The sequence below is a fragment of the Tachysurus fulvidraco genome, chromosome 12 (genome assembly GCF_022655615.1).
Source record: "Tachysurus fulvidraco isolate hzauxx_2018 chromosome 12, HZAU_PFXX_2.0, whole genome shotgun sequence".
NCBI classification, from domain to species: Eukaryota; Metazoa; Chordata; class Actinopteri; order Siluriformes; family Bagridae; genus Tachysurus; species Tachysurus fulvidraco.
Genome location: NC_062529.1, coordinates 25828622 through 25851871, shown reverse-complemented (window position 1 = coordinate 25851871; position 23250 = coordinate 25828622). Strand labels below are relative to the sequence as shown.

The following is a 23250-nucleotide window of genomic DNA, read 5'->3' as shown; positions in this document are numbered from 1 at the left end:
TTTTGAGAATGGCTTCTTTAATCATGTAGGTCATTCTCGATCTCCATCTCGTACTGCTTGACCACAAGGTCTCCACCAGCCTCTTCAGAAGTTCTCTGATAGACCCTGCCATTGTTGTTTTGGACGTCTGATGGAGAGAAAGACAGGACGATGCCTGTCTTGAGTTCTGATGTCTCACAGACTGGGCCAGTTGATCAGATAGTCCATGATCCAGGTTACTGTAGGGACACTGAGCTTGTTCCCCAGTCAGAGAGGCAGTTCATCCTCCACATGCAGGTGTTCTAAACCGTACGAGTTCCTGATTGTCCAGGAACAAAATCCTGGAAGCAAAAGCCTTGTCGCTAAAAATGTCTCTGATCGGCTACATCCCGAAGGGACACTGTGGACATTTAAAGTTTAAGGGGACTTATTGGTTTTAAATCAGTTTTTATTTGTGACTGCTTTGGGGTTTAACCTCAAGCCTGCTTTTCATTTGTGTTAGATTTAGCTAAATGGTACCTGAAATAATTTCATATAAGTTTTTAAATTTTACACAATTTTTGTGTGAATTCCTGCTAATTCTGTAGATTTAGAAGCAATTATAACGAGTCTTAACATCCCAAATAAATGAGTTAGATCACTTAAATTAACACTTAATAGCTGTTTTTTATTTATTTCTTTTCCTAAACAAACAACATAGTTTGGAGGCACTCAACATTTTTTTTTTACCGTTACTGGTGTTTGTGTGAAACTTTTCACCGTGGCTACAAGCTGTGATCTAGTTCGCTAAGATACACTCGCAATAATAAAACACTTTGGGTGTTGGAGATTCTGGTTAAACGACACCATGGTGTCTAGCTTCGTATCATAACCGTATGATAACTAGTATCGTTGGTTGCCATAGGAACAACCTTCACACTCTGCTACTTTTACACATGAATCTGAGGTGTAATTAGTTGCAAGTCAAAAGTGATTAATTATGGCCAGTATGTATAGTAATCTCAGAAACTAAGCTCCGCCCCTGAGATGATGTCATAGTCAGTCAGCCAGCCAATCAGGATATAGAGTTCAGACTCTATGCCACGACTCAACCTCAAGGTTTTACTTGACATCCAGACCGTGATCACCTTCCGTTTTAACGTCGTCTAACTCCGCTAGCAATAACATCGGCCCGCCGTGGCGTCACAGAGCAACACACAGGTACTGACGTCTCCAAGGATTAAAGGAAGAACATCAGTACACAGCAGAAACACTACACACACCACAAATGAGTCCCCCCCCCCCCTCGAGAGCTGCAGTTTAACGTGGCAGGAGGCGGAGCCACTGTTTGACGGGTGAAACAAATTGTATTTAACAACAGCACAGACACATTTACTACTTGACCTATAAGGGGTTTTATGCACGTTCTGTAACAAGCTTCGGCGATCGATATGGCCTGGCCTGGTGCTACCTAGGTAACCATAGCAACAGGCAGAGAATTTCGGACGTGCCCATGGAGGAAAACTATGACATCATAGACAAACCAAAAGAAACCTGCTAGCTAATGGTGAAGTTAGCATTAGCTCAACTCATTGCTAACACTTGCACAGTCTTTGTCAAGCCGCCATCACCCCTCCCCCCCAACAACCCTTTCTCCTCTCAGTATGAAGGTTGGACTTTTCCTTTCCCTTTTTGTTTTCTCACTCTCTGCCTCTCACATTTTCTTCTTTAATCTCTGTATATACGTTCGTGTTCGACTCTGTCACAATTATTAAAGGTGAGGAGTGAAACACTGTGTGGTTTTGTTACAGGAAACTAATCAACACACACACACAGTGTTGTTCCTGTCATGTCACAGCAATTTGCCAAGAGTTTTTTTTTTTTTTTAATTATTATTATTTTTTTTTTATATTAATGACAGAAGATAATCCTTTTTCTGTACATTTATCATCGAGGTACATCTGCGAAACGTGTCGCATTCTGATTGTTCCGTCATGTTACGGTTGTGACAGATCTGTCTCTGCTTTATCTTGATGTTAAACCATGTTTGTGGTGCTTTAAATAACGTCACACTTTATGTATTAAATCTGATCTTCTGGTGAATTGGTGTTAAATGTTAATAAATTATAATAGTGTTCTGTGTTTCCACAGTTATTGTTGACTTTAACAGGAGTTTTCATCACCACATGCTTCATGAGAAGGATAAAGTTAGTACAGTGATCATAGGGTTAGCATCTGGCTACTATCAGAAACTGTAGGCTGTATGTTTGTCTAGAAGAGCTGGACACAGGGGGCACTATCTGCAAAAGGTGCTTGGACCCCGCAAATCGCTGCTTGCGGCTAATTTTATTACTCTAATTAGTAGTAGATGCAATGTTTTTTATTTGCTTTAGTACTGAACATTTTAATTACTTCACTTCTTACTGAAAGAGATGTGTATGTGCTGCAGTATTTATTAGCATCAAGTTTTTAACTTATTAGACATGAATTCTGATTATGTGAAATGATTTATTTTTAGTTATTGTTTCTATAGTAACAGCTCATTTATAGGAACATGGTACATAATATACACCTAGAAATAAAACAGTATATTAAACTGTTATTAAACCAAAATAATAAATCGTATCTGATGATGTAATGTAAATTTTATGTAAGGAGATGATCACACGTATTTATGTATGTAAGGGGCAGAGTATCAGTACCCTGGACTGCCAGCAGAGGGAGACAGAGAGCCGGCCCAAAGTAATTAGAGGTAAACAGCGCCACCTGGGACTGCACTATTTAGAGGTGCTCACAGGCAGCTCTGACGCTCAGTCTTGTGTTCTTCTTGTAAAGAGAAGTACTGAGACTAAGATGGAAATTTGCTGAACATTTCTTGGACTTCTTGGATGTTAACTACAGCTCATTAATGCTGATCAAGCGCTACTAGTGAAAGAATGAACAATTGATTCATCTCATTAACATAACTGGTATAATGTTAATGGTGAAACTGTATGTTGTCTGAGTGAAATATAATATTCTGTATTCTAGTCTGTTTTATTAGAATGTATCATTACAAAGACAATAATTAAGAAGGAATCAGTTAAAGTACACTAGCGTACGAATCGCTGAAACGACTCTCATGCTGTAAATCCACAGCAGAATCAGCCAAAAAGTCTCCTAAATGAATCTAAACTAATAGATCTTTCTGAGTTGTAGCTCGCGTGTGTGTCACGTTTAATGTTTAATGTTAATCTTCTCAGGGCTCTGAGGGACTTTAATAATCCAACTCCACTGACTCCCGACTCCACAATCCAATAACCCATTAGTTAATATTCAATAATATTGTCTCGATCTCTGCTTCATCACACCATCCTGCTGTTGATTAACTGCCTCACAAACTCCACCACAAACTGCACCACACCAGTCTGACTTTGAAGAATGCTTTAATCGATGAAGGTTAGTAAAGTGATTCATTGTTAACTACAATTAAGTCATTAATCAGACAAGGCAATAAATCAGTTACTGTGAGTTCATGCCACATCCTCTTTTTTGGCTGCAACCTCCTCTGGACCTGTAAATATATATAAAAATATTTTTTATAATACATTATAAGCCTGTTTTTGTGTTTATCACACTATATATATATAGATAGATAGATAGATAGATAGATAGATAGATAGATAGATAGATATTATGTACATCACATTCTTAAAGTTTATGTCCATATTGTATTGTAAACAGAATTACAGGCTTGTCTTCATCACTTGTATAAAAAGAGTTTATCAAAGACTCTGCTCTGCCTTCTGTATAAGAAAAGCTTCATAAGTTGACCTCTGACCTTTCAGTGTGATTGGCCCAACGGTGATAACCTCAGTGTGGTGATCAGAGCTCGAGCTTCGTTTCCTGCGATTACGACATCCTTGGCGACAACGTGAGTTGTAGTCGTTGTCAGCGCAGATAATGACATCACACCTGAGGAATACCTGGTTGTGTGTGCGCAGGAACATGAATGCACGGAAGCTGAACTGAGCAAAGTAACGATCTCCGTTTCTGTATATGTATACCGTGCTCTCTCTACTGCACCTGAAACGATAAAGACAATAGTACAAATTAATATAGAATACATAAATCTAGAGAGTTGCATGTTGCATGATCTACTATATATAGTATACATAGTGTTCCACTCAGTGGACCAAAGATAAACATTGGTCAGCATTGGTGAGGACGTGATGGGGATGGTCAAGGCTCTGGGTTCCTAATCTGAAGGTCGGGGTTCAAGCCCACAAGCTGCTGAGGCATCTACATTGGGTCCTTGAGCAAGGCCTTTAACTTCACCTGCTCTAGGGGTGCCACACGATGGCTGACCCTGCGCTCTGACCCTCATAATAGCCTGGGATATGCGAAAATTGGGAAGTCGTGTCCTAATGGTTAGAGAGTTTGACTCCTAACACTAAGGTTGTGGGTGCCGCAGCATAAATGGCTGCACACTGCTCTGGGTGCGTGTTCACGGTGTGTGTGTGTGTGTTCACTGCTGTGTGTGTGCACTTTGGATGGGTTAAATGCAGAGAACGAATTCTGAGTATGGGTCACCGTACTTTGTTGACACATCGACCTCGAAAGAATCCATGGAAATTGTGACAAGAGCTGATATATTCAGCCAGTGGAAGTGTAGGAGAAACAACATGAAGGGGTACGCCTTCTGATTACAGGGGTACACCTTCGGATTACAGGGGTACACCTTCTGATTACAGGGGTACACCTTCTGATTACAGGGGTACACCTTTTGATTACAGGGGTACACCTTCTGATTACAGGGGTACATGTTTTGATTACAGGGGTACAGTTTCTGATTGAGGTTTACTCAGAAAAGGAAGTCAAACCCGGTTTAGGAAAAATTGCTAGAGGGCTAAAAGTCAGTGTTGGGGTTTAACTTGTCTGTTTTACTTATGGAATAATTTGTAGTCTACTTGGACTCAGACTTTAGATTCATTGTCTAGTGTAATATTTATAAAACCTGAAAGATCCAACATGTGGTCCGGTGTATCCATGGAAATGACAATCACAAATTACAGGAATTACAGACTCTGGTACCCTGGTAGACTTGGGTCCTATCTGTAGACTTTAGCTCAATCTTCAATACAATCCTCAATACAATCATTACCAATCTTTTTTCCCAATTTTTCATGTTTGCTGAGTTGTAGGATCACTAATTTCCTAACAAGTTCATGTATAGTACTAACAAGTTGGTTGATAATGTGGTCCACCTGACTGCCTGTGGATCCTAGTCTTGGGGTCTTTCTTGACTTTATTGCAACATTCATTATAATCATTCCTGACTCATTACGTCTATCCCAATGTTAGTTTTTCTTTAACATCCCTGACTGGTGGTGGGTAATAGTTGGGGAAAATGTAATTCCCATCTTGAACCCTGGCTATTGGTTATGCATTCTCACACTATTGTTTGCGTTGCCTCAGAATCAGGTCTTTACAAAAAAATATTGTAAGCATGTGTTTACTATCACTTTTGTTTGAGCTTGTTATATTTGTACATGAGTGTGTGTTGTACCCATTGCGTATAAGGTCATATGTGCGGCCGGTGAAATCGTGGTTGGGTGAGGCCACACAGGTGTCCATGAACAGGTGGAGGCTTGGTTCTGCTCGCTTTAGCTGCACCTGGACATACAGTTGCTGATTGAGGTCCACTTTGTAGGGAGATTCTGTGATGGGGTAGGAAAAGCTGCTGGAAGGGAAAAAGGCCATGGTGGTGTTGAAGTGACCAGTTCCACTGATGGTTGCATTTGCAGATTCTTTGGCTTCATAAAGTGTCCCGACTGAAGAATCACGCTCCATCACACAGCTCACAAACATCAGGAAGTTTGTATCACGTCGCGTGATCTCACCAGATGTTGACTGAGCTGCTCGAACATTGTTGGTGTAAATAATACGGCCATTCTCTGTCTGGGGGAAAACGTGCATAAAAGAATGTGCATATAAAAATCAGCACAAGTTACTAATACTTGACAAACATCACATTTATCCTCAATAATTTCCTTTATTTGGTTTTCAGTACCCACCCACTAGCCAGTCCAAGTTCTTGTCTAATTTATCTAATAGCAGGTACAATTAAAAACTGGAAGCTTCTGCACAGGATTTTTGCAATTCTGGATTCCCCTCCACTTTATTTCACACATTTGTTATTGTTTCCACACACAAATTGCAAGATCTTCTGACAAGACCTACTCCCCTTCAATTAATTTATCATCAATGACTGAAAGCATCTAGTTATGTAACATTCAAGACACCAAGAGTAGTAGAAACCCCACTCTAGAGACCTGTCAGACAGTCTGTCTTTAACAACCACTACATCAGCAACTACTGATCAAAATCACTTCACTACTACTGATCAAAATCACTTCTCTCTAAAGTATCTGTCTATCTGACCCAGAATAACCTCCAAAGTCATATACAGTTTGGGTTCAAAGTAACACACAGTACAGAAAAGCTTTACGTTTAAACCAGCTAATGCATCAGTAATGACCAGTCATTACTTCTCATGCCCTTCAACACATTTTGCAGAGAATGGACCATAATGGACCCACCAACTATAATGCCTCTTTTCCACCAGAAAGAACCGGGTGCTGGTTCAGAGCTAGCGCTAGTGCTGGTTCAAAGTCAGTTCCACTGGCGAACCTTCTAAGAACCGGTTTGCCTTTCCACCGGCTAGAGAGCCATCACAGCGCCGAGTGTGACGTCACTGTATACGTGTCACGTGTCCCAGCAACGTTAGCGCAGCAGCGACAAACACAAACACAACAACAATGGCGGATGTCGCTTTACTGTTAATGCTCATGGCTTTGCGAACCTACATTGGCATCCAAACGTGGCGAATAAAACATGTACGTGCGGCTCCGTGTAATCTGTATAAACGGAGGTTGTGATCGATAAAGTACATAACGTTATTTTATTGTTAACACAGAAAAAATTTTTGCCTTAGCATGTAGCTACCTACTATCATGTGTGCTGATAATGTATCATATCGCGGTAAAGTAAAAGTGTATTAAACATTAATATACTCAAGGTACGTTATCAAATGCGCTAACAGTAGCCCCGCCCACAGCTCCTGATGCAAACGGTTCTTAAGTCTAGACCAGCAACGTTTTGGTGCTACTTAAGAACCACTTTTCCTGGTTCGGAGCCGGTGCTTTTGCGGTCGAAACAGAAAGAACTGGTTCTAAATTAGGCTCCGAACCTGCACTCAAACTGCTTCAGTGGAAAAGCGGCATAAGGGTACTATCAAGGTTCTTCTCTGTCTGGGCATCCAGGTGGTGGAACAAACTTACCTGGCTGTCTAAAGAGCTGCATCAGAGTCTGTCTTTAAATGTAGAACTTATATATGAATATTTATGAATAATAAATCCTTGTCTTGTGTTCTATCATACCATCTACTAATGGTAGACAATTTTTCAAAACATTTGTGGACACCTGGCCATCCACACAACAGTAGTGCATTGTTGGTAATTCAGTATCTGAAATGTACATTATCTTGGTACAGTGCATGGTGGGATTTCATGGTGGATCACTCGATGGTACGAGATACTGTTTGAATTGCAGCGTTACCTTTCTCCTGGTGCTGCAGCTGTTGAGCGGGAAGTTGAAGGTGACATAGTTGTAGTCAGTTGAAGGTCTGCAGCGATGGTCATCCAGGTAAAGGTCATGCCAGCTGAAGCCCAGAGAGTCCAAATACGATTTACGGATGGCGATGTTCATCCAGTCAGAGGAGCAATCCACTCTGCCTGTGTAATAATAATAATAATAATAATAATAATAATAATAATAATAATAATAATAATGATGATGATGATGTCACAGCACAACATCATGGCTATTATTACTTCGTGCACATCAAACTTCCGGCAGCCATCAGCAGTCCCATGCTCTCAATCACTGGACTTTTGATCACCTGAATTTTGGACACATTACCAAGTACAGAATTGTCTTTATGGCTCAGTTCTATTTAAGACTATCACCAACTCCAATCGGACCAGCCAAGATCAAGCCTTAAGGAGTTGAGGCCAAGTTAAGATCAAGTCCAATGGAAAGTGAGTCAAGATCAAGACCAAAATCCATTAAAGGTTGTGGCAATTATTGGTATTTATACTCAGGATCTCCAGATGAATGGATGAATGCTAATCTGTTGAGATCCTCAGGATACTCATAATGCTGTTTTCGAGAAGAATTAACTAGGTCTCATCAAACTTGTGAAAATCCAGGTAACTACAGAAAACATAATGAGACCAGACTCATTACTACAAATGCATGTACAGTAGTGTCTTGGCTCCAGATCACATGTTTTGTTACTATGGCATCCCTGAGGACAGAGTGGGCAACCAGTTCATATCCCAACTTGGAGTCTCTGTAAGCTACCCTTCTGCCTAAAACCTTTTAACTTATGGCCAAGTGGGAGCAGGTGAATAAAGAGATTGGACATTACCTAAGTACTTTCTGGCTGCACAATCAAAAGGGTGAGCGTTGATCCACGATGTACTTGACCCCCTATTGTGTTGGTATTTAGTGTGAGACATGCATGCAACCACAATCATATAGGCTCACATTCTAAGGGGAGGGCTAGGAGAAAAATCACTCTTTACGTAGAATAGAGGGGTCTGTCTTCCAGAATTAGTGTCCAACTCATGTCCTAGACCTCAGAATGGCCATCAGTTTCATAGATTGTTTCTTGTTTTTTCTTTTTTTCTTGCTTGCCTGTTTATGCTGTTTGCTTACCTGAGGTTTCATGGCTGACCCTGTGTTCTGAGCTCAAGCTCCAAAGTTGGGATATGTGATTTAAAAAATGCTTCTTCTTCAAAACATTTTTATCCTGTTTATCTCGATTATTAAAACCACCGAGTGCCTGCACTTGTGTCCTTTCCTGGGACTAAGACTGTCGGCTCGACTAACGATAACATGGTAGTGTTGGAGCAGACTGCTTACCTGTATTTTGGTTGAGGGAAGAGCTGAAGTAGGCTTTAAAGCCACGCCCGACCCCGGAGTAGTCACTCCTGAACAGTACGGTCATGTAGGACGAGGATGACTGGAAGTCCAGATGGTTTGTGGAATTGTGACAGAGCTTTCCTAACAAGCGTGATGCAGTGGATGGACCGTCATACACATTCACATAGTCACAGTTGCAGCAGCGCTCCAGACTACACACACACACACACACACACACACACACACACACACAACACACAGATAAAGTTGCATAGATAAATAAAGAGATTGATTGGAATTTCAGATAAATAGCGAAATGAAAATTTGGGAAATAGACTGACTCAAAGTCCTGGAAAGAGAGAAAGATGGTCTGTCCTGCCGGAGCCGAGAGCCGCCACTCACAGTATGCGTTGTCATGGTAATAACCAGGGTAATATGGGCTGGAAATGAAGCCTGAGCCATAATGACTCCCCCCACAGGCTGCAGAGTGGAATTAGATACTTATTTAACCAGTCAGTTAATAAGTCAGTTAATAAGTCAGTTAGTTACATAACTTTGTATCGCAAAACGATCCACATTCAGACGCAAGATAAGGTGCAGTCCTCACCTGGTACAGGAGGTGACGTTGTGTAGGAACAGTAATCTGAAAAATAAAAAAATACAATAAACATAGTTCACACCCCATACTTACTCGAACAGACAGACAGGTTGAGAGACAGACAGACTTTTTAGTTACCATAATAATCATGGCAGCATCTTCCGTATCGTTCACAGGAACTCTCACAGGAGCATCTGCTGTTGCTGGTGCCACATCGGTCCTTGCACATTGGAATATCTGAACACATCCAGTCAAATACTAGAGTCATATCCATATCCAAATATAGACATGTGGGCATGTCATCGCAGCGTTTAGCGATGCAACAAGCAGGTTAATGTGTGTGGATTGGATAGATTATCTCTGCTCACACAAACACAACCAGAACCTAAATTAAAATAATATAAACAAATACGAACATTTGAAAGACCATTCAGCCCGAAAACCCCGTCGTGTCACGCTGCCATCAGTGGAGAAAACAACCGTCATGTAGCGAGAGCTGGAGTTGAAGAAACCGATCTGATTTCCCGTGATAGAACCCAAAAGTGAATGATAAGCAGTCGGACCATCATAAACACGGATGAAGTCACAGCATGACTCCAAACTGAAGAACAGCAAAAACAGGAAGAAAAGAGAGATCAGATCAGCATGATGTAATGAAGTTAACATTACAGATTAACACACATTCTTTTAGCAAAAAAACAGGAATGTGATTCCTTACTCGACAAACGTGAAGTTTAACAGAACCATCTGCAGTTCTCCAGCCTGCAGGGTCCATGTGCAGCGTGCGTTATTGGGATAATTACCGGGGTAAAGGGGGCTGAAAAATTCACCTCGTGACTGAACCAGATTTTCACCACAAACAAATTCACCTGAAAAACATCATCCAAGTTCTCAGTGTATCACAGGATCTATATTACTGTATAAACACAACAGCAGTTTGAATGATTCAGCATTTTGTTGATTGCTGACACTGGACAGGAAATAATGTTAATGTAAATCATGTCAATGTAAATAATGTTAATGTAATTGATGTCCTTTCTACACCAGTTTGTATTCATGAGAAGAGACACAAGATAAGAGTCATGGAGAAGTTTATAGACGAACTCTACCTGCTGTTGGTGATATAGTTGCGTTGCTACAATAATCTAGAAGAGAGAATTAAAAAGAAAGAGATAATCTTACATTAAACATGCAACATACTTTTTTCCTGCTTGAAAAATGAAAGCTAAAGTTATATAATATTAATAAGCATTTCCTCACAGTCATAATCGTCACAACAGTGTCCTCCATAGCGACAGGAGCTGGTGCAGGAACAGATACCACCATCATAACCACAACGATTCCTGCAGGTAATATAGTCTAAAAAATACATAAATAAATATGAAATGTAATAAAAAACATGAGGAATGGCCATGGAATAAACTCAAATCACTTTAATATAATATTATTATTAAATATGATGTTAAAATTCATCTCAGTAACAGTATCGATGTTCTTTAATAAAGTTTCACCTGTGGACGGCTCCGGCTCTGGCGGCCGCGTCGGCGGTGGCGTCGTCCTTATGGCTGGAAAATAGCAAGAGAAATTTTTAATGAAAGCTTTAAGAAAATACAAACTATAGAACAATTCTGAGATAGAAATAAACAGAAAAGCCGAGATATGGACAGAGAGACACGGATTAAGGAGGAGTGTTTCTTTTTCTACCTGTTGCTGGTGGTGCTGTTGTGCCGACACAGTAATCTATAGAGAAAATGTTTAAAAACAATAAATATGGCTTAAAAATCACATCATCACAAGTCTGTATTTCGGTGAACTGTCCTGAACTTCTTCCTCCTTTAGTTTGATCAGTTATAAACAGTGTTGGGCAGTAACGCGTTCTGCCATGCGTGAGCTACAAGGTTTGGAGTACAGTCTCTGTCGCGCATGTGTGCTCTTGCTCGCTCGCTCTAGATTCCGGGAGATTGTAACTAATTTGTGGGCATCAGGGAGCTGCTATCAATATGCGGGAGACTCCTGGAACATTCGGGACACTTGGGAGGTCTGGTTTTGTGTTTGTATCGACCATAACGCATAAAAGGGCATTAATGGGAACATTAAAGAACATTCTTTAAAAAGTAACTAAAAAGTTACTTTTAACAGTAACGCGTTACTTTGTGGTGAAAGTTATCAACAAAGTAATTGAGTTACTTTTTAAATGAAGTAACTAGTAACAGTAACTATTTACTATTTCTTATTAACTAGCACAACACTGGTTATAAATTACATGTTTATTATCTGTACATGTTTATTAATGTGCATTCAGTCCAGAAAGAACAAAGAAATACAAAAGAGAAGTAAAATCTAAGAAGTAAACAAATAACTGATAAATAAAAGACATTTAATCGAATAAAACCCAAGACATTAAGTTTACATTATTTAACTGTTTTGCTCTCAGGGTGTTAATTGTGACAGCAGTTAGTTTATTAACACACACTTTAGAGCTTACAATAAAAAGATTTTATAATTATTAGAATTTTTTTCTCGATTTTCTCACCGTAATAATCATGACAGCAGTTTCCGTAGTAACGACAGGAGCTGTAGCAGGAACACGAGCCGAAATTGTAGCCGCAGTTATTCCGGCAGGAATAATAAGCTGTAACCGTGAAACAAACGATAAATAAAACAAAATGTCGTAGTTGCTCGACATTCAATAAAGATTTCTCTGATAAAAATCGATCAAAATAAACCATATTGTAAATATAAGGAAGTATTGTGACAGTACAATATAAAAGCAGGTGGATTGCTAATCCTTGTTATCTGTCCTGTGATCATGTTGTGTGTTTTGTCACCTGTTTGTAATTGTCCCCTAATTGTGTTGCCGTATTTATACCTGCTGCCCTTCATGTCTGTCTTTGTCAAGTCACTGTTTACTGTTGTGTTCGGACTGCTGAGGTCTCGACCATGTTTTAAGTGTCAATGCATCATTTTATTGGAATGTTTCATTTCTTATGTTCTGGTTTTAAACAAGGACTTTAAATGGACATTAAACATGGTTTCAGTCCTGCACATGAGTCTGACATGACCCAAAATTGCAGACACTTAACGTCGCTTCAATTCAGTTTATTGTATAGCTCTAAATCTTATCTCTAATGATCAATCCTGAGGTGACGGTGGTGAGGAAAAACTCCCTCAGATGATGTGAAGAAGAAAAGTGATGGAAAATGGAATGTGGCTGGAAAATAGCGCGAGAAAATTTTCAATGAAAGCTTTAAGAAAATACAAACTAAAGAATTAACAAAAGAGACAAGAACAATTCTGAGATAGAAATAAACAGAAAAGCCGAGATATGGACAGAGAGACACGGATTAAAGAGGAGTGTTTCTTTTTCTACCTGTTGCTGGTGGTGCTGTTGTTCCAACACAGTAATCTATAGAGAAAATGTTGAAAAACAATAAATATGGCTTAAAAATCACATCATCACAAGTCTGTATTTCTGTAAACTGTCCTGAACTTCTTCCTCCTTTAGTTTGATCAGTTGGGTAGTAACGCGTTCCTGTAGTGCCGTTACTTAATGCATTTTGGCTGAAGTGTAACCTACAGTCTAACCTGTTTACAACAGCAACGCATTGTAGGATCGGTGGATGCCAACCTGTTTCTGTTTATTCGTGTATGTGCAGCAGTAAAGGCGAGTCAAGGCGAGAGCAAGACGAGTTTCTCTAAGTGGAAATATGCTCAGTATTTCACTTTAGTCGAGCATAAAGACAAAACCTTTTAGTCAAATGTAAGCTGTGTCTTTCTGGTTCGAAGGTCCGATCTACTGCCATAAACAGCAACTCCAATCTGTCGAAGCGGCTCCAGGAACAACTTTTATGATGCAGAAGCCACTTTAGTTTTTGATTCTGAATGTATTAATCACATTGTTTTGTTATTTATTTCAGAAATCCTTGTGATATATTGTTTGTGCTGGTCTGACTTAAATAAAATAGCGTTTAAAAATGACTTTGTGTTTAAGTCAGTTTTGCAGACATCCCAACCTGCAAAAAGTGTATTCCGAAACACTGACAATTGATTGGGTGACTTACTGAAACAGGCCAATCAGGATTGGCCCCCTCCCTCTCTGCCGTGCGTGAGCTACAAGGTTTGGAGTACAGTCTCTGTCGCGCATGTGTGCTCTTGCTCACTCGCTCTAGATTCCGGGAGATTGTAACTAATTTGCGGGCATCAGGGAGCCGCTATCAATATGCGGGAGACTCCCGGAACATCTGGGACACTTGGGATGTCTGGTTTTGTGTTTGTATCGACCATAACGCATAAAAGGGCATTAATGGGAGCATTAAAGAACATTCTTTAAAAAAGTAACTAAAAAGTTACTTTTAACAGTAACACGTTAAGTTTTGGTGAAAGTAATCAACAATGTAATTGGGTTACTTTTTGAATGAAGTAACTAGTAACTGTAACTAGTTACTATTTCTTAGTAACTAGCACAACACTGGTTATAAAGTACATGTTTATTATCTGTACATGTTTATTAATGTGCATTCAGTCAAGAAAGAACAAAGAAATACAAAAGAGAAGTAAAATCTAAGAAGTAAACAAATAACTGATAAATAAAAGACATTTAATCGAATAAAACCCAAGACACCCATTAAGTTTACATTATTTAACTGTTTTGTTCTCAGGGTGTTAATTGTGACAGCAGTTAGTTTATTAACACACACTTTAGAGCTTACAATAAAAAGATTTTATAATTATTATAATTTTTTTTCGCGATTTTCTCACCATAATAATCATGACAGCAGTTTCCGTAGGAACGACAGGAGCTGGAGCAGGAGCACGAGCCGAAATTGTAGCCGCAGTTATTCCGGCAGGAATAATAAGCTGTAACCATGAAACAAACGATAAATAAAACTAAATGTCGTAGTTGCTCGACATTCAATAAAGATTTCTCTGATAAAAATCAATCAAAATAAACGGTATTGTAAATATAAGGAAGTATTGTGACAGTACAATATAAAAGCAGGTGGATTGCTAATCCTTGTTATCTGTCCTGTGATCATGTTGTGTGTTTTGTCACCTGTTTGTAATTGTCCCCTAATTGTGTTGCCGTATTTATACCTGCTGCCCTTCATGTCTGTCTTTGTCAAGTCACTGTTTACTGTTGTGTTCGGACTGCTGAGGTCTCGACCATGTTTTAAGTGTCAATGCATCATTTTATTGGAATGTTTCGTTTCTTATGTTCTGGTTTTAAACAAGGACTTTAAATGGACATTAAACATGGTTTCAGTCCTGCACATGAGTCTGACTTGACCCAAAATTGCCGACACTTAACGTCGCTTCAATTCAGTTTATTGTATCGCACTAAATCTTATCTCTAATGATTAAGCCTGAGGTGATGCTGGTGAGGAAAAACTCCCTCAGATGATATGAAGAAGAAAAGTGATGGAAAATGGAATGTGGCTGGAAAATAGAGTGAGGAAATTTTTAATGAAAGCTTTAATAAAATACAAACTAAAGAATTAACAAAAGAGACAAGAACAATTCTGAGATAGAAATAAACAGAAAAGCCGAGATATGGACAGAGAGACACGGATTAAAGAGTAGTGTTTCTTTTTCTACCTGTTGCTGGTGGTGTTGTTGTGCCGACACAGTAATCTATAGAGAAAATGTTTAAAAACAATAAATATGGCTTAAAAATCACATCATCACAAGTCTGTATTTCTGTAAACTGTCCTGAACTTCTTCCTCCTTTAGTTTGATCAGTTATAAAGTGATCAGTCAGAAACGCGTTACTGTAGTGCCGAGACTTTTGACAGTAACTAATACTGTAATGCAGTTACTGTTTAAATAAAGTAACTCTGTTACCGTTACCATACGGTGCGTTTGTGCATTACTTTTTTACATTAATTCATTTAGGCTGAAGTGTAACCTACTGTCTAACCTGTTTACAGCAGCGACGCATTGTAGGATTGGTGGGTGCCAGCCTGTAAACAAGGAGACTCCGCACTGTGGGCGTGTTTCCGTTTATACAAGCTCCTCCAGAAACAGCTTTTATGATGCAGAAGCCACTTTAGTTTTTCATTTATTCATTCATTCATTTATTTTCTACCGCTTATCCAAACTACTCGGGTCACAGGGAGCCTGTGCCTATCTCAGGCGTCATTGGGCATCAAGGCAGGATACACGCTGGACGGAGTGCCAACCCATCACAGGGCACACACACACACACACTCTCATTCACATACACACACACACTAGGGACAATTTTCCAGAGATGCCAATCAACCTACCATGCATGTGTTTGGACCGGGGGAGGAAACCGAAGTACCCGGAGGAAACCCCCGAGCCACCGGGAGAACATGCAAACTCCACACAAACAAGGCAGAGGTGGGAATCGAACCCCCAACCCTGGAGTTGTGAGGGAAACGTGCTAACCACTAAGCCACCGTGCCCCCCACTTTAGTTTTTGATTCTGAATGTATTAATCACATTGTTTTGTTATCTATTTCAGAAATCCTTGTGATATATTGTTTGTACTGGTCTGACTTAAATAAAATAGCGTTTAAAAATGACTTTGTGTTTAAGTCAGTTTTGCAGACATCCCAACCTGCAAAAAGTGTATTCCGAAACACTGACAATTGATTGGTTGACTTACTGAAACAGGCCAATCAGGATTGGCCCCCTCCCTCTCTGCCGTGCGTGAGCTACAAGGTTTGGAGTACAGTCTCTGTCGCGCATGTGTGCTCTTGCTCACTCGCTCTAGATTCCGGGAGATTGTAACTAATTTGTGGGCATCAGGGGACACTTGCGATGTCTGGTTTTGTGTTTGTATCGACCATAACGCATAAAAGGGCATTAATGGGAACATTAAAGAACATTCTTTAAAAAAGTAACTAAAAAGTTACTTTTAACAGTAACACGTTACTTTTTGGTGAAAGTTATCAACAAAGTAATTGGGTCACTTTTTAAATGAAGTAACTAGTAACTGTAACTAGTTGCAGTTAGTTTATTAAGACACACTTTAGAGCTTACATTAAAAAGATTATTAGAATTATTAGAATTTTTTCTCGATTTTCTCACCGTAATAATCATGACAGCAGTTTCCGTAGGAACGACAGGAGCTGGAGCAGGAACACGAGCCGAAATTGTAGCCGCAGTTATTCCGGCAGGAATAATAAGCTGTAACCGTGAAACAAATGATAAATAAACCAAAATGTCGTAGTTGCTCGACATTCAATAAAGATTTCTCTGATAAAAATCGATCAAAATAAACGGTATTGTAAATATAAAGAAGTATTGGGACAGTACAATATAAAAGCAGGTGGATTGCTAATCCTTGTTATCTGTTCTGTGATCATGTTGTGTGTTTTGTCACCTGTTTGTAATTGTCCCCTAATTGTGTTGCCGTATTTATACCTGCTGCCCTTCATGTCTGTCTTTGTCAAGTCACTGTTTACTGTTGTGTTCGGACTGCTGAGGTCTCGATCATGTTTTAAGTGTCAATGCATCATTTTATTGGAATGTTACGTTTCTTATGTTCTGGTTTTAAACAAGGACTTTAAATGGACATTAAACATGGTTTCAGTCCTGCACATGAGTCTGACTTGACCCAAAATTGCCGACACTTAACGTCGCTTCAATTCAGTTTATTGTATCGCTCTAAATCTTATCTCTAATGATCAATCCTGAGGTGACGGTGGTGAGGAAAACCCCCCTGAGATTATATGAGGAAGAAAAGTGATGGAAAATGGAATGTGGCTTTAAAATAGAGCAAGAAAATTTTTAATGAAAGCTTTAAGAAAATACAAACTAAAGAATTAACAAAAGAGACAAGAACAATTCTGAGATAGAAATAAACAGAAAAGCCGAGATATGGACAGAGAGACACGGATTAAAGAGGAGTGTTTCTTTTTCTACCTGTTGCTGGTGGTGCTGTTGTTCCGACACAGTAATCTATAGAGAAAATGTTTAAAAACAATAAATATGGCTTAAAAATCACATCATCACAAGTCTGTATTTCTGTAAACTGTCCTGAACTTCTTCCTCCTTTAGTTTGATCAGTTATAAACAGTGTTGGGCAGTAACGTGTTACTGTAGTGCCGATACTTTTGACAATAACTCATACTGTAACGCTTTACTGTTTAAATAATGTAACTCCGTTACCATTACCATATGGTACGTTTGTGCATTACTTTTTTAAATTAATGTATTTAAGCTGTAGTGTAGCCTACAGTCTAACCTGTTTAAAGCAGCGACGCATTGTAGGATCGGTGGATGCCAACCTGTAAACACGGAGACGCCGCACTGTGGGCGTGTTTCCATTTATTTGTGTATGTGCGGCAGTAATGGCGAGTTGAGGAGAGAGCAAGACGAGTTTCTCTAAGTGGAAATATGCTCAGTATTACACTTTAGTTGAGCATAAAGACAAAAACCTTTTAGTCAATGTAAGCTGTGTCTTTCTGGTTCGAAGGTCTGATCTACTGCCATAAACAGCAACTCCAAAAAGTGTATTCCGAAACACTGACAATTGATTGGTTGACTTACTGAAACAGGCCAATCAGGATTGGCCCCCTCCCTCTCTGCCGTGCGTGAGCTACAAGGTTTGGAGTACAGTCTCTGTCACGCATGTGTGCTCTTGCTCACTCACTCTAGATTCCGGGAGATTGTAACTAATTTGTGGGCATCAGGGAGCTGCTATCAATATGCGGGAAACTCCTGGAACATCCGGGACACTTGGGATGTCTGGTTTTGTGTTTGTATCGACCATAACGCATAAAAGGGCATTAATGGGAGCATTAAAGAACATTCTTTAAAAAAGTTTTAACAGTAACGCTTTACTTTTTGGTGAAAGTTAACAAAGTAATTGAGTTACTTTTTAAATGAAGTAACTAGTAACTGTAACTAGTTGCAGTTAGTTTATTAACACACACTTTAGAGCTTAAATTAAAAAGATTATTAGAATTATTAGGATTTTTTTCTCGATTTTCTCACCGTAATAATCATGACAGCAGTTTCCATTGTAACGACAGGAGCTGGAGCAGGAACATGAGCCGAAATTGTAGCCGCAGTTATTCAGGCAGGAATAATCAGCTGTAACTGTGAAAGAAACCGTAAATAAAACAAAAAAGTTGCTCGATATTCAATAAAGATTTCTCTGATAAAATAAACTGTACTGTAAATATAAGGAAGTATTGGGACAGTACAATATAAAAGCAGGTGGATTGCTAATCCTTGTTATCTGTCCTGTGATCATGTTGTGCGTTTTGTCACCTGTTTGTAATTGTCCCCTAATTGTGTTGCCATATTTATACCTGCTGCCCTTCATGTCTGTCTTTGTAAAGTCACTGTTTACTGTTGTGTTCGGACTGCTGAGGTCTCGACCATGTTTTAAGTGTCAATGCATCATTTTATTGGAATGTTAAGTTTCTTATGTTCTGGTTTTAAACCAGGACTTTAAATGGACATTAAACATGGTTTCCATCCTGCGCATGGGTCTGACTTGACCCAAAATTGCCGACACTTAACGTCGCTTTAATTCAGTTTATTGTATCGCACTTTTAACAGATCGCATCATCTCATAGAATCTTTCCACAAGTACAGCAACAGAATAAAAACGGTAAAGTTTTAACATTGTTATTGTATCGCACTAAATCTTATCTCTAATGATCAAGCCTGAGGTGACATTGGTGAGGAAAATCTCCCTGAGATGATATGAGGAAGAAAAGTGAACCTCATCTGCATTTGGTGACACTGGATACGAAATCATGTCAATGTAAACAATGTTAATGTAATTGATGTCCTTTCTACACCAGTTTGTATTCATGAGAAGAGACACAAGATAAGAGTCATGGAGAAGTTTATAGACGAACTCTACCTGCTGTTGGTGCTACAGTTGCGTTGCTACAATAATCTAGAAGAGAGAATTAAAAAGAAAGAGATAATCTTACATTAAACATGCAACATACTTTTTTCCTGCTTGAAAAATGAAAGCTAAAGTTATAATATTAATAAGAATTTCCTCACAGTCATAATCGTCACAACAGTGTCCTCCATAGCGACAGGAGCTGGTGCAGGAACAGATACCACCATCATAACCACAACGATTCCTGCAGGTAATATAGTCTAAAAAAGACATAAATAAATTAGGAATGTAAAAAAAAAAACTCAAATCACTTTAACATAATATTATTATTAAATATGACGTTAAAATTCATCTCTTAACAGTATAAATGTTATTTAATAAAGTTTCACCTGCGTGTGGCGTAGTCGGTGGCGTCGGCGGCGTACTTATGGCTGGAAAATAGCGCGAGAAAATTTTTAATGAAAGCTTTAATAAAATACAAACTAAAGAATTAACAAAAGAGACAAGACAATTCTGAGATAGAAATAAACAGAAAAGCCGAGATATGGACAGAGAGACACGGATTAAAGAGGAGTGTTTCTTTTTCTACCTGTTGCTGGTGGTGTTGTTGTGCCGACACAGTAATCTATAGAGAAAATGTTTAAAAACAATAAATATGGCTTAAAAATCACATCATCACAAGTCTGTATTTCTGTAAACTGTCCTGAACTTCTTCCTCCTTTAGTTTGATCAGTTATAAATTACATGTTTATTATCTGTACATGTTTATTAATGTGCATTCAGTAGAGAAAGAACAAAGAAATACAAAAGAGAAGTAAAATCGAAGAAGTAAACAAATAACTGATGAATAAAAGACATTTAATCGAATAAAACCCGACACCCATTAAGTTTACATTATTTAACTGTTTTGCTCTCAGGGTGTTAATCGTGACAGCAGTTTATTAACACACACACTTTAGAGCTTACAATAAAAAGATTATTATAAGTATTTTCTCACTGTGATAATCATGACAGCAGTTTCCGTAGTAAAGACAGGAGCTGGAGCAGGAACACGAGCCGATATAGTAGCCGCAGTTATTCTGGCAGGAATAATCAGCTGTAACCGTGAAACAAACCGTAAATAAAACAAAATGTCGTAGTTGCTCGACATTCAATAAAGATTTCTCTGAAAAGATCAATTTTATCTTTATACTGAGAATAAACAACCACCCACAAAAATAAACACAATAAACTGATACTTTGTGCAGTTGATTTCTTTTCTACAGCAGCACATCCTGAAGTGTTTAATTCTTCTCAGCACACAGCATTAATTATTAATAAAGAACAACGTGACATTCTTTCTATTCATTGTGAACATTATTCAATTCAATTCAAGTTTATTTGTATAGTGCTTTTTACAATGGGCTTCGTCTCAAAGCAGCTTTACAGAACATAAACATAGAACAGAAGTTAAACATAAGGAGAAAAAAGAATGAATATAGTAAAAATTAAGATATATATATAGTTCACAGTGTGTATGTATGTATGTATGTATGTATGTATGTATGTATGTATGTATGTATGTATGTATGTATGTATGTATTCCATTCTCATGGAGGTCTAAAGAGCCTCGTTCCTTTTCCGTAGCCCCGGGTGTCAGCTATATAGATGTAAAGACTTGAACTTTATTAGTATTTTGCAAATTATTGACAAATTGCTGTGGTGTAAGAGGAATAAAACACGTGCAGACGTTCTGTAATAGGAAAGTAGTCAGCTTCAGGGATGTAGCAGTGACTAAAACCTACAACACTGCGATATGGACATCATCCCAGTTCTCAGTGTATCACAGGATCGATATTACTGTATAAATACAACAGCAGTTTGAATGAGTCAGCATTTTCTTTGATACATCATGATCAATTATTTTAAAAATTAAAGCATTTCTGCGCAGTGGGAGAAACAGTTCTGTTCATAGTTTCATTTGTGATCGAAATGATACGATCTGCTTCGATGTGATCAGCAAACTGCTGGAATGAAAGCGGCTCCATTTATTAATTCAGAAAGTTCTGTACCACTGCAGTAAGCAAACAGCGAATACTATGTATGTATGTATGTATGTATGTATGTATCTATCTATCTATCTATCTTGTCACACTAGAGAAAACCTGACTGCAATAACATTCCAACTCACATAGAAGCCTTATTCCATAGTAGTTCTACACATCAGAGTTAAAGTAACTCAGATTCTTTTCCTCACTCGAACAACGTTACTTACTTGTGGTGAATCCGGCGCTGTGCCCGACAAGAGCAGAGCAGAGCAAAAATATCACCGATCCGAACTCCATCTTATCTCATCTGCAGACTTTGTGTCTCTTCTTAGGTTTATATAGAGAAGGAAAAGAGAAGTAAAGCACTTCCTCATGACACTTATCTCCCAGAATATGCTATAAAAGAGATGTAAGTGTGGGAATGGAGCAGGTGCCTGGGTTTAATATTACTTATTGATCTCACCTGACTGATTCTACACACTGTGTGTAACAGGATTAAGCAACACACAATGGGCTTTTATCCAGTTTCATTGTTCTGAAGTAAACGTAGAGTGAGCCACATGATAAAGAGTGAGCCACATGATAAAGCTGCATTTGTGTTTTAAGATTTTATTATTATTATTATTATTATTATTATTATTATTATTACTACTACTACTACTACTACTACTACTACTACTGAATGTGCCACGTTTGATATAAATGTGTAGATTATGGTCTCAAACTAATTTCTAACCAATGACACACTGTACAGAGACAAAGACAAAGAGAAACTGATTAATCTAACAGATATACAGTGGTGTTGAGTTTTAAACAATAAGAATTAAGAGCACATGATCTACTGAAAAGCAAGACCTTTACGTTTATGGCATTCTTATCCTTAGACACTGATTTTTATCTCATTTTTTTATACACCTGAGAAATTGATGGTTAAGGGCCTTGTTCAGGGGCCCGGTGGTGGCAGATTGGTGGACCTGGGATTCGAGCTCACAACCTTCTGACTGGTCGATCAACCTCTTAATCTCTGAGCTGTCACACAAATCTTAGACTCAGTGTAAGAACATGACCCACGCTGGCTTCTTTAGAACATGACCCACTCTGGCTTGTTTAGACCATGACCCACTCTGGCTTGTTTAGAACATGACCCACTCTGGCTTGTTTACAACATGACCCACTCTGGCTTGTTTAGAACATGACCCACTCTGGCTTGTTTAGAACATGACCCACTCTGGCTTGTTTAAAACACGACCCACTCTGGCTTGTTTAGAACACGACCCACTCTGGCTTCATTAGAACACGACCCACTCTGGCTTGTTTAGAACATGACCCACTCTGGCTTGTTTAGAACATGATCCACTCTGGCTTGTTTACAACATGACCCACTCTGGCTTGTTTAGAACATGACCCACTCTGGCTTGTTTACAACATGACCCACTCTGGCTTGTTTCCTAGTCACCTGTGCTTTAATGGATTTAAAATTCACCTGAATAAATTTGGTGCAAAGCTAATGTAAGGATGCGGATATGAAAACTGCCAATTAGCATCAAGTGCAAACGCTTTCCTCGAATCCCGAATAAAAGCTTCTAGTTGAACGGCCACTGTAACTCTCATCCTCATGGTTTATTGCAATAAGGATGAACTGAAGAATTGTTGTAGTGGAATAAATACATTAGTCTGTGATGCTCATCCACACGGCTCGTCATTATCTGGATTTTATCTTTACCGCCTTCTGATCTTTAATATTTCCACCTATTATTTGTGTTCAGCTTGTTTAGAAGTCATTTTGTTTGTCTGATTCATATTAACTTCCCCATACGGAATAGACGCTGAAGTAATGTGGAGCGTCTACTGTACGTTGT

The 23250-nt window shown here is 38.8% G+C and overlaps 1 protein-coding gene across 11 annotated transcripts; it reads right to left on the bottom strand.

Moving 5' to 3' along the window:
• Positions 1-3366: 3366 nt before the first annotated feature.
• On the bottom strand, positions 3367-21757 carry LOC113637062 (CUB and zona pellucida-like domain-containing protein 1). 11 transcript variants are annotated; one of them, XM_027137480.2, is made up of 27 exons: positions 21619-21757; positions 20362-20460; positions 19954-19989; positions 19754-19795; positions 19526-19624; positions 19377-19412; positions 18494-18598; positions 17420-17455; positions 16583-16681; positions 15122-15157; positions 14285-14383; positions 12897-12932; positions 12060-12158; positions 11231-11266; positions 11038-11091; positions 10787-10885; positions 10636-10671; positions 10245-10395; positions 9943-10127; positions 9665-9763; positions 9536-9571; positions 9270-9408; positions 8929-9140; positions 7558-7733; positions 5507-5898; positions 3779-4023; positions 3367-3511 (listed from the first exon to the last, which is right to left on the bottom strand). In XM_027137480.2, exons 1-27 carry the CDS (start codon positions 21686-21688, stop codon positions 3471-3473), a joined length of 2793 nt encoding a protein of 930 aa, XP_026993281.2. In that variant the 5' UTR covers positions 21689-21757; the 3' UTR covers positions 3367-3470. The 11 variants fall into 11 exon arrangements, with proteins under 11 accessions (XP_026993281.2, XP_026993282.2, XP_047677623.1 ...); XM_027137481.2 differs by having other exon boundaries at positions 18494-18592; XM_047821667.1 differs by lacking the exons at positions 11231-11266; positions 12060-12158.
• Between the last annotated feature and the right edge of the window lie 1493 nt (positions 21758-23250).